Source organism: Thrips palmi, unplaced genomic scaffold, assembly GCF_012932325.1.
Source record: "Thrips palmi isolate BJ-2018 unplaced genomic scaffold, TpBJ-2018v1 HiC_scaffold_1, whole genome shotgun sequence".
Classification (NCBI taxonomy): Eukaryota; Metazoa; Arthropoda; class Insecta; order Thysanoptera; family Thripidae; genus Thrips; species Thrips palmi.
This window is the reverse complement of record NW_023144620.1, coordinates 9,896,007-9,912,819: the sequence shown is the minus strand read 5'-3', so window position 1 is coordinate 9,912,819 and position 16,813 is coordinate 9,896,007. Positions and strand designations below refer to the sequence as shown.

General features: G+C 61.0%; 1 protein-coding gene across 1 annotated transcript in view; it reads right to left on the bottom strand.

Moving 5' to 3' along the window:
• Positions 1–966: 966 nt before the first annotated feature.
• The window catches only part of LOC117642155 (mucin-5AC-like), a 66,004-nt gene continuing 50,157 nt past the window's right edge, over positions 967–16,813 (bottom strand). The window contains exons 5-8 of the mRNA XM_034380052.1: positions 12,182–12,439; positions 8,485–8,820; positions 7,879–8,079; positions 967–2,838 (exon numbers count right to left, since the gene is read on the bottom strand). Of these exons, the coding sequence (XP_034235943.1) occupies positions 2,065–2,838; positions 7,879–8,079; positions 8,485–8,820; positions 12,182–12,439 (1,569 nt within the window). The 3' untranslated portion in view covers positions 967–2,064. The remainder of the gene's footprint in view (positions 2,839–7,878; positions 8,080–8,484; positions 8,821–12,181; positions 12,440–16,813) is intronic.

The following is a 16,813-nucleotide window of genomic DNA, read 5'->3' as shown; positions in this document are numbered from 1 at the left end:
TTTACTCCGCAATGCGGGGAGTGAACAGTTGGTTGACGCACTTGTCAGTGCATCGCCAGCGGACTGATTCTTGCGAAGAGTGCATTCGTCGCTCTGTCTCTCTCGCACCCATGCGACGCTCCGTAAGGGTGCGAGAGAGACAGAGCGACGAATGCCGCCCTCGGAAGCATCAAGGTTGTGGAGCGCCGCCGGCGGAAGCCCCTGCCAACTCGGGGGTAGGCAACCACGCGTGCGGCCGTGCAGCGCCCGCGAGTCCGGTGCCTACGCCGCAGGCGCTAGCTGGTCCATTTCGCCGCCACACAGTGGGCCAGAAGACCGGCGCAGGCGGCCAAAACTCTAGACGCGTTTTGAGCTCCAGAGTCGCTACGCAGGACTCCAAACCGAACGTGTGACCCCACCAATGGATTCCTCGTTCGCAGAGCAATCCATTGATGGGGTCACACGCTCGGTTCGAGTCCCATTTAGCGACTCTGGAGCTCAAAACGCGTCCGGGATTTTGACCGCCTCCACCGGTCTTCTGACCCACTGTGGTGCGCGCGCTGCGCGTCGCTTCTCTCCGCGGCGCCGTAGCGCCATGACGGACGGCGGGGCGCTTTTTGCAATTAAAGAGTGCCCTAGAATCTGGAATGGAGTAGTTGAGGGTGTAGTGGGCGGGGCTACGGGGCGCTCGGCATTGCAGCGCGTCTTCGCCTTGCTCCGGGGTTCCAACGCTCCGAGAGTGGTTCTCGTCGCTCCGTCTCTCTCGCACTCACGGGGCGTCCTGTGTGGGTGCGAGAGAGACGGAGCGACGACTCTCGGAATCAGTCCGCAGCGGCGCACGCAATACGTACGCCGTCCTCGTCATTTCTCACGTCCAGCGCAATGGGCTAGGTCGGTGCGGCGCCCTGTCCAGATTTACGATCAAACTTTGATCTGTAGTAGTGGTGTTTTTTATGGTATTTGGGAGTTGTGATTAAAACAACCATATTCTTTCAATAAATAAATTATCACTTTTATTGACGCAATATCTCACAGTATTTTCATGGGATTTTTTTTTTCACCCATTGATGGTACAACAATGTACAGTAATTAAGATAATAACATTTGTATAAAACAAAACATTTTGTACAAGCCGGCTAAATTCCGAGTGCACGTCATGTGCTGGAAAATGATTCAAGCAGGCACTAGAACGAAGGTGAGGATATGCATTTAACACGCTACCTGCCGGACGTTTATGTACAGGCGGTTTATTTACAGGTAGTTACAAAGTAATCCTTTAAAATCTAGGATACAAATACTGACTCTTGCTTCCAATATGGGAGCTAATATTATATTTGGCAAACTCAAACCTCCAGGACTAAAATAACTCACACTTTGCATCTTTGAAACAGCGTCTTTAGGCAAGGAGATTTACTTAGATGGAACTATACTAAATTGCAAAGACAAGAAATGATATTGTAAATACGATTGCCAGACATCATCACATTGTAGAAATGAGATAAATTGATTACGTAAACAGACTAAAAAGCAAAGCTAGCTTAAATGAACCACGCCAAAAAATATGGAACCACTAGCCTGAAGTAGTGTTACTCTGCAATCAGTACAAATATCACATTCCTAGCCTTAACGCATATCTCTCTCTCTCTCTCTCTCTCTCTCACACACACACACACACACACTCGCAACACTCTCACAACCACACACACACACACTCTCACAACCGCACACGCATTCATACTTCACGACTCGTGATCGGCCACACATATCAGTCGGGTCTTATGGTATTAAAATAATAATAATAATTAGATCTCTATCCCTGAACTTGCATCCCCGCACCCACCCCGCCCCTAGACGGCGTGCGGTGCCCCAAACAAGTCTCTGTCTCTCTCGCTCCCTCTACTAAAATTTTTGGTTCAGAAACGGCGTTTCGACCGCGAGCGTGCGCATGTTCCGTCTCTTTCGGACACGCGGGGAACATCCACGCCCTCGTGGCCGTCGCGCAGGTGCCTCGTCATCCTCGTCGTCCCTCTGGGCGTTTTTGGCGTCGCAGCTGACTGGAAGGTGCACAGCTCCGGAGTGCGGGCACTACACCCTCGCGGACGGCGAGGGGGAGCGTGCGGGCGAGGGCGCGGGCAGTGGGCTGGCCGCGCTGGGGGCGAAGGCCCACGACGAGGCCATGTTGACGTGCCTCCAGGACGGCGACGGCACCGGCCGCGGACAGCACTGGCAGGGGGCGGCGGCGCACGGCGACGTCGCCGACGACGGCCTGACGTCGCCCTCGGACACGAGCGTGACGACGGGCGCGAGGGCCTCGACGGGGGGTGGCGCGGTGAAGGCGGCGTGCAGCGACGCCTGCTTCTTGGCGGCCTTGGCGGCGGCGGCGGGCGGCACGTCGCCCTCCTCCACGGCCAGGGCGCCGATGAACGGCGAGCTGTCGCCGACGGCGCCGGCGCCGCGACGGAAGAAGGCTCCGCGGCACCGCCACACCAGGACGGCGCCGACGGCCAGCGAGACGAGGACGACGCCCGCGCCGACCGCCAGCAGTGTGGCGCCGCCGGCCGACCGGCGCACCGCGTCGCCGAGGTGCTTCTCCGCGGCCACGGCGGCCACGTGCCGCTTGCTGGGGACGGGCGCCAGCATCAGGAAGGGGCCGCGGTGCAGCGCCGCGTCCACGGGCACCGTCTGCTGCGAGGACGCCGACGACGACGTGGACGACGAGGCCGAGGCGATGGACAGCGGGATGCGCGAGCTGGCGGTCGGACCGCGCGAGCCCAGGGTGCTGGGCACGGCGCGGCGGGTGTCCACCACCAGGGAGGCGCTCTGCGCGGGGCCGGGCTTCGAGTCGGACACCAGCTCCACCTGCAAACACAGACAAACGGGCTGGGTCAGTCAACAGCAGCGAGAGGGGCGGACGGACGGCCAACACGGCGCCGCCACACAGATACAGTGTGTTTCCGCAAAGCGAGAGGAATACCGCGACCCAGTGCGTTGTTCACACTTTGGCCGCACCATTACTCGGTAATGACATTACGCCCCCCCCCCCCCACCCCACACACACAAGAGAGAGAGAGAGGAGAGAGGGGAGAGAGAGAGAGAGAGAGAGAGAGAGAGAGAGAGAGAGAGAGGGAGAGAGAGAGAGAGAGAGAGAGAGGAGAGAGAGAGAGAGACCACGCGTGGTCAGGCAGCAGGGAAATTGAAAGCCACCACCGGCAGCTCCTTTAATTCTTTTTAATGCGCGCGCGAGGCAGCGGCGGGGAAATATGAAATGTTAACTACCCGCCTGAACAAACACCGGGATAATCCACCGGCACCACACACTGCACCTAGCGGGGCGTGGCGTGGCGGGGCGGGGCGGGGCGGGGCGGGGCGGCCGCGAGTCGGTTGACGTTGCGGCTTTTGCGGTCGCCGGCCGCACCATGAGGTCCATGAAGTCCATGGAGCTCCATGCGGCCGCCGCGCCACTCCACTCATCAAGCCAAATATTTGTTCCCCGGTGGCTTATGAACGTGCGGCGGCCGGCGACCCGTCGCCACGCCGCGTCCGAGAGAGAGAGAGAGAGAGAGAGAGAGAGAGAAGAGAGAGAGAGAGAGAGAGAGAGAGAGAGAGAGAGAGAGAGGGATGGGGGGAATTACGGGGGAAATAATGTAAAAGCCGGCCGCAGCCGCCACCGCGCGTCGAGAGATGAGTCTCCGTCGGTGCGGCTCGACGGCCGGCCGGGGAAAGACTAAAAGTTGTGTCCTCTGCCGGCTAACTGACTTTTTGGGGGCATTAAATGAACTCCGGGGCTCCGGGTCGGCGGCGGCGGGGCCGGCGCCGGGGAAGGCAGAGCGGCGCAGAGCGGCCAGGACGTTTGGGACCATCATTACACAGCGTCGCCGGAACGTCCCGGGGACGTCCCCGTCGGGGCCGTGGGGTGCACGACGTCGTGGACGGCGACCGCCACTCTGTCTTTAACTCGTTTCCACTCCTCGAACCCCCGGCCACCGCAGCTTCCCACCCCGAAAAAAATAAAAATTAAAAAGGAACCACCGCGCGCGCATCTTCATAATTTTTTTTCGGAAACAATTCTTTTTTTCGTTCCACTATAAAAGCCCGCTTGTACAAAAGAGAATGCAGCAGCAGGAGCAGCAGCACCGCGGCGGCGGAGTGAAGCGGTCCGCCCTTTCAGCCCTTTTGTGCGAGTCCGAAACTCCCACGGCTAAAAGGGAATGTAGTTGTAGTCGCTAGCGCGGCCGCGGTGGGGGGGGGGGGGGAGAGAGAGAGAGAGAGAGAGAGAGAGAGGAGGGAGGGAGGGGGAGGGGGGTTCGCGTTTTGGCCATGGAACAACAACGGCCCGAATCGCTGGTTCGGTAGGCCCGGGCTAATCCGGAGAGGCCTGGGCGGCCAGCAGGGCGGCAGTGCTAGCGTGAGAAGCGAGGCGCGCGATGCGCTGGCGCTGGAATGTGGAAAGAAGGCGGCAATGTGGCGGAAATTTCAACAATTAAAGCCGCAAAGGAGCGAGGAGAGGGAGACGGGCGCGGAGTACCCAGGCCGATTCCGAACGGGCCTCTATCCGTCTCTGTCACACCCACGCGGGCCGCGTGCGGGTGCGAGAGAGACGGAGCGATAGGACGGCAGCAGGGAGCATCAGGCGGGCAGCCGGCCGCGACGGACGCAATCAAAGCCCGCAGGCAGAACAAACAAAAACCAACCGCGGGTAATTCGACTTCTTCTCGCTCCCTCCCCCACAAAATATAATGGAACTGGCGAGGGAAAGGTAAAGGTGGTGAGGCTAGTCGTCGCCCGGCGACTTGGGACACCCGGGACAAGGTGCGCCCCCCCCTCTCTCTCTCTCCTCATCTCGGCGCCGCCAAGCAGGGCCACTTTCAGACAAACACACATCACACATGCGCGTCGTCGTCCTCCTACTGTGCGACAGAGAGGGAAGATCAAGTTTCCGAGCGAGTGATACTGACACTGACTGAACGCGTGGTGGTCATCAAAGCAGCACATTTTCAAAATTTTAAAGTGTGCCACCCCTTGTCGACAAAGCTCTAAAACTGAAAAATCTGGAAGGGACGCTACGCAGAACGGCCGTCCCCATGCTGGGCTGCATTCCCCCCCCCCCCCCCCCTTGCGGCTGCGGAGCGTCTTCTCTATAATAGAAATTACGTGATATACCGCAGCATCGCGCCAACCGCAGGCAGCCGCCGCCATCACAGCGCGCGCTTCCATTTTACGTGTGCGTGGAATTCAAATAACCCTCACGCCTCGCCGTGCCCGTCGCTGTCTCTCTTGCACTCGCGGGGCGTCCCGTGAGGGTGCGAGAGAGACGCGCAGCCCTAGCCGGCCCGTGTAGCCCTGCGGCCCCGCGGCCGGCCAAGGAGGCCATCATGCCCGCCTTTAATTCGAGCCAGCTATGAAACCCGAGAGCCTGCTAATGTACGAGCCGAGCGGAGGCGGCGCGCGGGTCAAGCCGGGACAGCCAAACCGAGCCGAACCGAGCCGGGGCAGAGCAGCAGCGAGGTTCGGTTCAACTCACCCCGGCCGAGAGGACAATTGATTTATTCGGAGCGATCAGTTAAAGCCCGCTTGCTGTGATCCGAATCGGACCCGAATAGGACCAGATTGGGGCAGGGCAAGCAGCCAGCCAGCCAAGCAGGGTCTCTGATTGTCCCTCCGCTCGACAGCGTCAAGTGGAGGTCGGAGCGACACGGCAGAATGTTTTCGCCAAAATAATGTCGACGGGGCGCCGGGGCGCTCCTCGTTCCGTCTCTCTCGCACTATGGGACTCCCGGGGCATCCCTTTGGGGGGGGAAAGGAGGGGGAAGAGAGAGGAGAGAGAGAGAGGAGAGGGGGAAGGGGAAGGGGAAGAGAGAGAGAGAGAAAAAAAAGGGGGGGGGGGCGAGGGCCGCACAGGTGGGAGGGGCGTGGCGCCGGGCCGACCGATGCCTCAGACAAAAGGGCCGGCCAGCGATGCCAGCGATATCAATCTGAGTCTCGGCCTTGGCTCGCCTTGGCTGCTCCCCCCCCCCCCCCTCCCTCCTCCCCCGGGGCCCCCTTCCTCCCCCCCGCCCCCCCCTTTTCCCTCTCCCCCTCCCCTTTTTCTCTTTTCTCCTGCCCTCTCTCTCTCTCTCTCTCTTCTCTCTCTCTCTCTCTCTCTCGCGAGTGCGAGAGAGACGGACAGCGCGTCTTGCGGTGCCTCAACTATTACCGCGCCTAATGGGACGGCTTGCCCGCGCACCGCGCCCTGCCTTGCCGGGCGCCGCCGTCGCCGCCGTCGTGTTCCCGAGTCGTCTAGACGCAGCCGACGGCGGATCCATCCGGCAGCGCTCTGTCTCTCTCGCACCCTTATAGAGTGCCCCAGGAGTGCGACAGAGACGGAGCGACGGCCGCACAGTGGGCCAGAAGACCGGTGGAGGCGGCCAAAACCCTAGACGTGTTTTGAGCTCTTGAGTCGCTAAATGGGACTCGACCCGATCGTGTGACCCCACCAATGGATTCCTCGTTCGGAGAGCAATCCATTGGTGGGGTCACACGTTCGGTTCGAGTGTCATTTAGTGACTCGGAACTCAAAGCGCGTCTTTTGGCCGCACCCACCGGCCTTCTGGCCCACTGAGGGCCGCCCGGCCGGCCAGCGCGGCGTGGGGCAGCGCCACCGCAGCCGCGACGACCCCGCCGGGGACCCCGCGAAGCGAACAGCCCACCGTCGGTGGACGCATGCGCTGTAAATTAGGCCCGGGATGGTGTGCGCGCGCGCGCGCGTGTGTGTTTGTGTAATAATGTCCGAGCGGTTTTAGAGCGCGGAGATGGGGAAAGTTGGCAGGGGGTCTCCGAATCCCGAGGTCGTCCCATCCCATTCCGTTTTCGGGGACGCAGTCGGCCCAGTCCCAGTGTGTACAGTGGTGCGGTGGGTGTAGCCAGCCGCCACACAGTAGGCCGGACCACTAGACACGTTTTGAGTTCCAGAATCCCTAAACGGGACTCGAACTGGACGTGTGACCCCACCAATGGCTTGCTCTTTGAACGGGGGGTCCATTGGTAGGGTCACACGTTCGGCTCGAGTCCCATTTAGCGACTCTCGAGCTAAACCTTCCGGCCCACTGTGCACTGTTCGGAGTCAGACTTCAGGCTCGCTGCACCTGCGGCAGCGCTCCCTGGGCGACACGGTCGCCGACACACTGCAAGTGTCCCACGCTCGGCGGATGAAAAAGCAAGATCCTCCAAGGGCCAAAGAAGGGGGCAAAAAACGATATCGGAGGGTGACGTCCCCGTGCGTCATTAGCACTGTAAAAAAGGGGCGCGACAGTCGTAATTACTTTCTGGAGTCGTCGTCGCGGTGGTGGTGTCCACCTGGTCCCCGCGAGACGGAGCGGTGCCACCCGTACCGAGACGCCGCGTCTGTCTCACAGTCTCACAGTCCGCGGACTGATTCCCAGTGTCGTTGTCGTCGCTCTGTCTCTCTCGCACGGTGTGGGTGCGAGAGAGACAGAGCGACTCTGGGAATCGGCCTGGCCGGCTGCATTAAATCGTTTTTGCCGCCTCCAAGCAGGCCGTCGAAATGAGCGTGGCGGAGGACGGAAGCGACGGGGCCCTGGAAACGTCCTCTGCGGCGTGACCGCGCGTCGCCGCCAGCCCCAGCCGGTAAGTCTGATTCCGTCGCCGCCTCTCTCGCACCCTGCGCCCCGCGAGGGCGAGCGAGAGAGGCGGAGCGGCCCACAGTGGGCCAGAAGACCGGTGGAGGCGGCCAAAACTCTAGACGTGTTTTGAGCTCCAGAGTCGCTGAACAGGACTCGAACCGAGCGTGTGACCCCACCAATGGATTCCTTGTTCGGAGAGATTTCGACCCACCACCACCGGTCTTCTGGTCCACTGTGCGGCCTCCTCGACGACATCCTCGACGGCGTCCTCGACACTCACCTGGACGTGGTAGACGGTGTCGGGCCACAGGGACAGCGTGACGTGCGTTGAGTCGGTGAACAGGTTGCCCTTGAGGCCGCCGCCGTCCACCTCCCAGGTCACGAGGTAGACTCCGGCGGCGGGGCCGCGCGGCGCCCAGGACAGCTCGGCGATGACGAGCACCTTCTGGTGGATGAGCGAGTCCTCGCGCAGCTGCCATCCCTGCGGAAAAAATGCAACGCGTTAGGGGTGGTCGGGTCGGCGATGATGGACGGCCGAGTCGGGGACTTTTACGGCGTAATGGCCGATTCCGCCCGTTTCGCAGTGGGTCAGAAGACCGGGGGAGGACGCCGAAACTCTAGACGCGTTTTGAGCTCCACCTCCGAACGTGTAACCCCACCGATGGATTGCTCTCCGAACGAGGAATCCATTGATGGGGTCACACGGTCGGTTCGAGTCCCATTCAGCGACTCTGGAGCTCAAAACGCGTCCGGGGTTTCGACCGCCTCCACCGGTCTTCTGGCCCACTGTGCGTTTGCCGCGCGGGTTTCGGGAATTCCTCGCCGGCGTGCACCTTTATGGACGCCGGGCTGACTCAGCAGGGACCCGGAGGGACGCGGTACTCACTTGCTCCTTGGGGGCGGGCGCCGGGGCGGGCGCCGGGGCGGGCGCCGAGGCCGGGACCTTGATTGCTGTGTTAATGCGCCTCTGGGGGGACGACATCGAGAACGTCTCGGCGGCGCCGGCGGCGCCGGGGGCGGCGGGGGCGGCCGTGGTGGCGGGGGCGGCCGTGGTGGCGGGGGCGGCGGTGCTGCTGAGGGTGGCCGTCGAGGCGGACTCCGCGGCGGCGTCCGGCGCGGGGCTGTAGATGGTCTGCAGGCCGTCGGGCCCCACCACCAGCACGCGGAACGTGTGCCGGTCCACGACGAAGTCCTCGGGCAGTCTGGCGCTCAGGTCCACCGTCTGCGGAGCAAAGACACAAACAAGGGTTAGATCACTGTAGAACTAAAACGTAATACTTTTCTTTATTCAAGCTTACTGGGGCCGGCCAGAGCGGTGGAGGCGGTGAAAATCCCGGACGCGTTTTGCACTCCTGAGTCGCTAAATGGGACTCGAACCGAGCGTGTGACCCCACCAATGGATTACTCGTTCGGAGAGCAATCCATTGGTGGGGTCACACGTTCGGTTCGAAGCCCATTTAGCGACTCTGGAGCTCGAAACGAGTCCAGGATTTGGACCGTCTCCACCGGTCTTCTGGCTCACTGTGCGATGGACGCGAACACTTTTGGCGCTTTTCTGGTGCCGAGGCGGCGTGCTATTTCGGCTCGCGTAACGAAAAGAAGGCGCCACTAAAAAGAGGGAGAGGGGCGCGCGGCGCCCGCGGCGGAAAAGTTGCCCAACTTGTTTCATGTCACAGGAGGAGGGAAAGTTTACAAATAATAATGATGATTCCAGGGGCGCGCTTGCTCCCCGGGGCTCGGGATGAAATTCGAAGACAGCTGCGCGTAATAGCGCGCGCTGCCTGCGAGCCGCCTGCCTAGGCCAAGTTATTTTCAGTCATAATCCCGCATTCGGGCACTAAAACCTTTAACTACCGCTTCGCAGAGCTTCGCAACAAGTCTCCCCGAAGCGGCGCGTAGATTTGAAATAAAGCCTCGTAAAGGGACGGGACGGGTCCTCGGACTGACTTCTCGTCCGGCAGGCCCGTCTCTCTGTCTCTCTCGCACGCACGGGGTGCGAAGGAGACAGCGACAGCGCCACCAGGGACGCTCGGCCGCCGCCACGCTTGACCCCGAAGAGGCTCCCCAGGGCCTGCCCAGGGCCACACAGACAAACGAGTCTTGTCCCTGGCCAGGCTCGGCCCGGCCCCAGCGCCCCCGACCCGGCACCCAGTCAGCTGGACCCGACTGTCCCATTTCGCGAGCATTGTTTGTCGCCGAGGGCTGCAGGGCCCTTTGTCTCTATCGCACCTGATCGAATCGCCCTTGGCCCCTTGGCCCTGCCTGCAGGGGCGGTGGCCCTCCCGCTGCGCCGCGGAAACAACCGCTCATCTCGCCTGTCGGCCTGCAGACTTACAGCGTCCTTCGGGGTGCTGCCTGCCACCCCAGCGCCTCTCTCTCTCTCTCTCTCTCTCTCTCTCTCTCTCTCTCTCTCTCTCTCTCTCTCTCTCTCTCTCTCTCTCGCACCCACGGGACGGCGAGCCCCACTGTCCGGCCAGACCCACTGCCCCACCGGCCAGATTTATACCCCGCCTCCGGGAAGCGAGGCATCGGAGCCGTCGTCCTCGTCGCTCTGTCTCCCTTGCACCCAAACGGAGCGCTCCGCGAGTGCGAGAGAGACAGCGCGACGAAGACTGCGAATCGCCGGGTCCGGCCGCTTTTCTGCCGCCCGTTTCCCTAAAAATGTTGCAACAACAGACGGCGGCCTGATGAATGGGCCGAGAGATAACGAGGAGGACGACACTCGCTGCGTGTGATGCGTGTTCCGGCCGGGGAAACAAAACCCTCGGCCCGCCACCGCCGCCGCCGGGCAGACCGAGCTGGCGGCCTCGGGCCCCAGGCTGTAGTACTGCAGGCGGACAGCCAGCCCGAGCTGGCAGGCAGCCCCCCGGCGGGGGGGCCGTCGCATCACTCGCATCGCGCGCGGGGAATAATTAAGGACGAGGTGAAACAAATTAAAGCGGCAGAAAGTCGGTGGCGAAAACTCATCCGCGGGAGCCAAAAAATTATACAAGTGCACGAACACGGCCCCCCTACCCCCGCACACACACGCAAAACACACACAGAGAGAGAGAGAGAGAGAGAGAGAGAGAGAGAGAGAGAGAGAGAGAGAGAGAGAGAGAGAGAAGAGGAGAGAAAGAGAGAGAGAGAGAGAGAGAGAGAGAGAGAGAGAAGAGAGAGAGAGAGAGAGAGAGAGAGAGAGAGAGAGAGAGAGAGAGAGAGAGAGAAGCAAGCCAGCGGGTCCACGCGACATGGGCAGGGCGCGGCCGGTGCGCGCGGCGACTCAGCGCTGTCGTCGCTCTGTCTCTCTCGCACCCCACGGGGCGGCCTACGAGTGCGAGAGAGACAGAGCGACGTCGCCGGAACCACGCGGCAAGGATTGATACCCTCTCGGCGAGAACAATACGGGTTATGGACTGCGCGGCCGGCCCGGGGAACAGCACTGTAGGCTGAGAGTCGTTGTCGTCGCTCCGCCTCTCTGTCTCTCTCGCACTCGCGGGGCGTTCCCCGTCGGTGCGAGAGAGACAGAGCGACGACAGCGACTCTCGGAATCAGTGTGCCGGAACAGCCGCGGCGACGCGATGACGGACGCGGACAAATCGCGGCGAGGCGCGGACACGGACACTTGTCCGACACCCAAAAACGGTACGGGAGAAGGGCGGAGGAATGTCCGTCTCTCTCTCTCTGAAACATGCCGTGTGTGGCCGTCGACCCGGCCGGGCCGACCCGCGACCACGCGGTGGTGAAGCGACACGCTGGGCGGCCGCGTCCCCCCCCCCCCCCCCCCCCGCCATGATTAAATTAAGGAGCGAATCGCAAGAATAAAGCAGCTGCAGTGCCAACGCCACGCCACGCCACCGGCCGGGCAGCGGCCGTAAAATACGACGTGCGCGAGCGTCATGTTCCGAATTTGAAGGGATAAATTAAGTCGAGAAATTCGGGTGACTTTAATTTATCTCGAGCGTTTAACTTGCGCCCGCTTGCAGTGGCGCTGCGGGGAAAAAGAGAGAGAGAGAGAGAGAGAGAGAGAGAGAGAGAGAGAGAGAGAGAGAGAGAGAGAGAGAGAGAGAGCGCGCGCGCGGGGTGCAACGCGACGCAGGGAGCCCCTTCCTGTGGCGAGGCTAGGCCGTCCCGTCGAACACACCTGCGTCCGGGACGGCCTAACCTCCGGGCGCTCGAGTGACAGCAGACTGATTCTGAGAGTCTTTTTCGTCGCTCTGTCTGTCTCGCACCCACACGGGAAGCCCCGTGAGTGCGAGAGCGACAGGGCGACAGGACTTTCAAAATCCGTCTTAAAGGCACGCACCAAGTAACATTTTACCCGTGTATTTGGGCAACTTCCGCGACGAACCCGTCCACTCTAAATGTTGCACAGTGAAGATTCTCCATATTATGGTGAAAATGTTCCATCTTATGGTGGTGCAGCTGACTTTGTAACATACTATTGAGAATTCACTGTACCTTATACAGATTTTGACGAATTTCGTTGGTATTATGGAGAAAATCTCCACCATATTATGTTGGTGCAGCCTTTCACCGTAAGACATTTACTGTGTGTCTGGCTCCGCCCCTGTCGACTGACTGACTGCTCCGTCGCCGCTTACCTGGGTGATCTGCGTCCAGGCGGGCTGCGTCGTCCTCCTCATGAGCACGTAGACGAGCGGCCGGGGCGCCGAGGAGCGCGCGGGCGGCGCGGGCCAGGAGGCACGCTGGGCCGCGGACGAGGACGACGACGAGGAGGACGCCGTCGACGAGGGCGAGACGCGCACCGCGGCCAGCCCGCCCGTCAGCACCACGGCCTGCTGCTGGCGGTGCGGCCGGGAGCGCCGGTGGAAGGCGCAGGCCTGCTGGCAGCCGGGGAACTGCAAACACAACAAATCACACGCGAAATCAGCCAGGGAAGGACGGGCCGGGGGAAGGGAAGGGAAGGGGTTAACAAGGTGGGAGTTGAGTCGGCGCGCACTCGCGGCGTGGCGAGCGGGGGAAGCGGGGCACCGAGGCCCGGCCCTGTCTGCTCACATTTTACGCACGCATCACAACAAACGATAAAATTAAGGAGCAGCGACGCACCGCGCTGCGCCGCGGCACGCGTCTGGGATTTTGACCGCCCCCCACCGGTCTTCTGGCCCACTGTGCGCCGGGCAGCGAGGCCTCAAAGAACCTAATTGCGCGGACGGACTGGGGACGGCCCACGCAGTGCAGTGGCGGCCCTACCAGTGCAGGCCCGCGCGGTGGACCGGCCACTTTTTATGGCGGTTATGACCGCCAGTCCGGCACCGTCGCTCCGTCTCTGTCGCACCCCCGCGCGGGACGGCCGGACGGCGGGGCGCCACCATGAGTGCGAGCGAGACGGAACCAGGAGGACGACGCCCCGCGCCCCGTCCTTTGGACTGTCCGGTCTACTTGGCTCGACTTGCATCACCGACGCCGCGTTAGCCTTCCCATTAGGGCCCCATCCCATCCCGGCCGTCCCGGTGACAGGAGTCGCCACGCCGTGAACACGTGTGTGTGTGTGTGTGTGTGTGTGTGTGTGTGTGTGTGAGTGAGTGTGTGTGCGTGCGTGTGTGCGTGCGTGCGTGGGTCTGACGGACACGACATCTGACATGGCATGGCGGGGCCCAAAGTGTTGGAGTGAGTGGGCGCGCGAGGCGAGGCTCGCCAGGCAGGCAGGCAGGCAAGGGACCTGAATCAGATTCACATTCACATTGGGGCGCACGCGCGGCGATGAGAGAGAGAGGGAGAGAGAGAGAGAGAGAGAGAGAGAGACACTGGCAGGATCCGCGAGGGAACGTCCCACGGGTCCTTCCCCTGACACACTGTAGAGACGGACTCCGCGCGAGCGAACCGCCCCGCTGCAGCAGACCGATTCCCGAGAGTCGCTTGCGTCGCTCTGTCTCTCTCGCACCCACGAGGGCGCCCCGCATGGGTGCGAGAGAGACCGCCAGACTGGGCGGCCCGATAAAGCGTACACCCCGGCTCTGATTAAAGCATTATTATTAATTGGGCCGCCGCGCTGCCGCGCCGCCGCGCCGCGGGGCCGCCGCCTTCTGGTGTGGTGGTGCCGGCCTCGGAGCGCCACGGCGGCAACGCCAAGGCAGCGCCCCGCGCGGTGCACTGGCAATGCAACAGCCTCTGGAGCCGACGACGCACTGCACCGGGGAGAAACAGAGAGAGAGAGAGAGAGAGAGAGAGAGAGAGAGAGAGAGAGAGAGAGAGAGAGAGAGACGCATCCCCAGGCGGACCGGTTTATTCCATGATCAAGCCGGGCTGCCTGCCCATTTCTTTACATCGGGACAACCGTATAGGAATCCCCGAGGACGCCGCCGCACCGCCACACTGCCGCCACCGCGCCGCGTTTTTCGAAATCAGTCCCTCTGCTCCCCCCCCCCTCAAATATGAAACGCACCACTGCAAGACTGCAACACGGCCGTCCATTTACATACGCGCCACGTTTGTGCGCGGCGCATTCGATGCGTGTATTATTTATTATTTGTTTTTATATTGTTATTTATTTCGTGTTTTGTTTTCCTCCGTTTTGTTTTTACTCATCGGCTCGGCCGACGCCGCCTCGGTATGATATTGCGTTTCGCGAGCGTGGCGCGGCGTGGCGTGGCGCGGCCGCTGAAAGCCAAGCAGGCAGGTGGCTTTCTTTGGAAGGCCAGTTGAGCAATGCCATTTCAGGGAGATTTCTCTTTCGAATTCGGGCTTCACTTCCCTCGCAAAAGGGGCGCGGTTTCAGGCAGGGCATTGCTAGACAGTCTCCCGACAGGGCGCCGCACTTCGAGCGTCGTTCCGGCCAGACGACGGTAGTTCCAGACGGTCGTTCGGAGGGCAGGTCCCTCCAGGCAGTCTTCCAGGACCTTCCAGGACGTTTCAGATTCTTCCGAGCCGTTTCAGATCCCGGCCGGGCCGGCGCCGCGCTCTCCCTGTCCGTCTGCACTGGTACAATCAACTGGCACGGTTCCATTGGGCGCCAACATGTCACCGAATGGCTCGGCAGAAACAGAAACAAGCCAGGAATGAGCGCGTGTCAGAGAGAGAGAGAGAGAGAGAGAGAGAGAGAGAGAGAGAGAGAGAGAGAGAGAGAGAGAGAGAGAGAGAGAGAGAGAGACCGACTGAGGCCCCGCGCGGGGCGGGCCTTACACAGTATCGAAGAGTACAGACCCATGTAAGGGCTGCCCTACAAAACCAATACCCTGTCAGAAAACGTAGTACCACCCCGGAGGGTACGCGCTCAAACACACACACACACGCGCATTCTGGGACACGCGCACACACGCACACGGTGCATCCCGACGTACGGCTAGCTATGCGCGAGATTGTGTTTCTGGCTGGAAAGGGAATTTAGCGCGCTGCCGCCGCTCTCTACGCGATTCCCACAGCGTCAGCTTGCAATCCCTTTCGTTCCGATGCTGCCTGCCTTGCGCCCGTCACACACACACACACACACACACACGGGGGAGGGGGAAGGTCGCGGGGGTTGAATTCCGATTGCCAGATTCCTCCTGATGGCGTCGCGATCGGGACAGCCAGCCGCGGGGCGCCGCCTCTCTCTCTCTCTCTCTCTCTCTCTCTCTCTCTCTCTCTCTCTCAGAGGAACGCCGCGAAATCTAATCACGAAACGAAACTGTCAACTCGAATCGACTGTGTGTGAGTGCGCGCGCGACACGGCTGGGCCCCACCATGTCACACGGCACGCCAACGGCACACAATAGCCGATCAAAGGCAAGTACCCGCGAGCGTGTGCATAGACCGAGGCAACGGCCGGCCAGGCCAGTGCGCCCTTCCAGCCCCGTCAAGCGGGCGCGCGCGTGTGTGTGTGTGTGTGTGTGTGTGTGGTTTGTGTTTGTGTGTGTGTGTCTGTGTGTGTGCGAGCGCCCAGCCCAGGCAGGCCGGCCGGCCATCCCGATCGGAAAACATCGACAATGAAGCTGAATGCCCAATGCCGGGGATCGCATAATAATAACAGGGGCAGTGCGGGCCAGCGGGCTGATTCCGAGCGCGGCTTTCGCGTCGCTCCGTCTCTCTCGCACTCGGGGCGCGTGCGGGGCGTCGAGAGAGAGAGAGAGAGAGAGAGAGAGAGAGAGAGAGAGAGAGAGAGAGAGAGAGAGAGAGACACTCTGCCGCCTCGGAGTCGCAGTGCGCAAAGCCCCTCGACAAGCTTCTCGGAATGTGCTTCAAGCATCCGAGCCCCGGCGTCATTGAGCGGCGAGAATACGCCCAACTTGGCGTGCCAAGCGGACGCACTTGTTACAGTTCCACACACACACACACACACACACACACACACACACACACACACACACACACACACACACACACACACACACAGAGCTACACGGCCGCGAAACAAAAGCAAAACAAACAGCACACACACACATGAGCCATCATGATGTGAGGGGGTTGGTTGCCTTCTTTTCCAGCAGTGTGACCCCCCTTGCTGCCTTCATATATGCATACTTCACGCCTGCTGATGACAAGAGCAAAAACAAAACAATCCCTTTTATTTCCATTTATTTTCTTATTTCCCCCCTCTTTTTTCTACAAATGAATACATTGACGAATGTCTGTTTGCTGGACTGCAGCTAAGCCCCCAGCGTCGCCCCCCCCCCCCCCCCCCCGGTTCCCCCTTTTCTCGCGAGCCGAGCCGCACTAAATATGAGGAGGCTCAAAAAACTAACACGAAAACACTTGCGTCGGGGCAGGGCACGTGAGTGTGTGAGTGAGTGTGTCTGTGTGTGTGTGTGTATGTGTGTGTGTGTGTGTGTGTGTGTGGCGGGGCGCTAGCAGCCCTGAATAATGTTTGCTTGGACTAAGAGTATTGTTTACACGCGGCCCGGCCATGCCAGCCGGCCAATGCGGCATTCCTCCAAGCGGCGGCGCGCGCAACGCAAAAATACACATCCTTTTTAACGGATTTGAAAACGTTTTGTTAAAACTCTAGACGCGTTTTGAGCCTCAGAGTCACTAAACAGGACTCGAACCGAACGTGTGACCCCACCAATGGATTCCTCGTTCGGAGAGCAATCCACTGGTGGGGTCACACGTTCGGTTCGGGTCCCATTTAGCGACCGTGGAGCTCGAAACGCGTCTGGGGTTTCGGCAGCCTCCACCAGTCTTCTGGCACACTGTGCACCGCAAACAGTCCACCTCTGGCTCTGATTCGCGGGTCGATTCCCGGAACGCGGCCCATAAATTTGAGCAAAAAGCGGCGCCGCGGTGGCGCCATCTGTCCG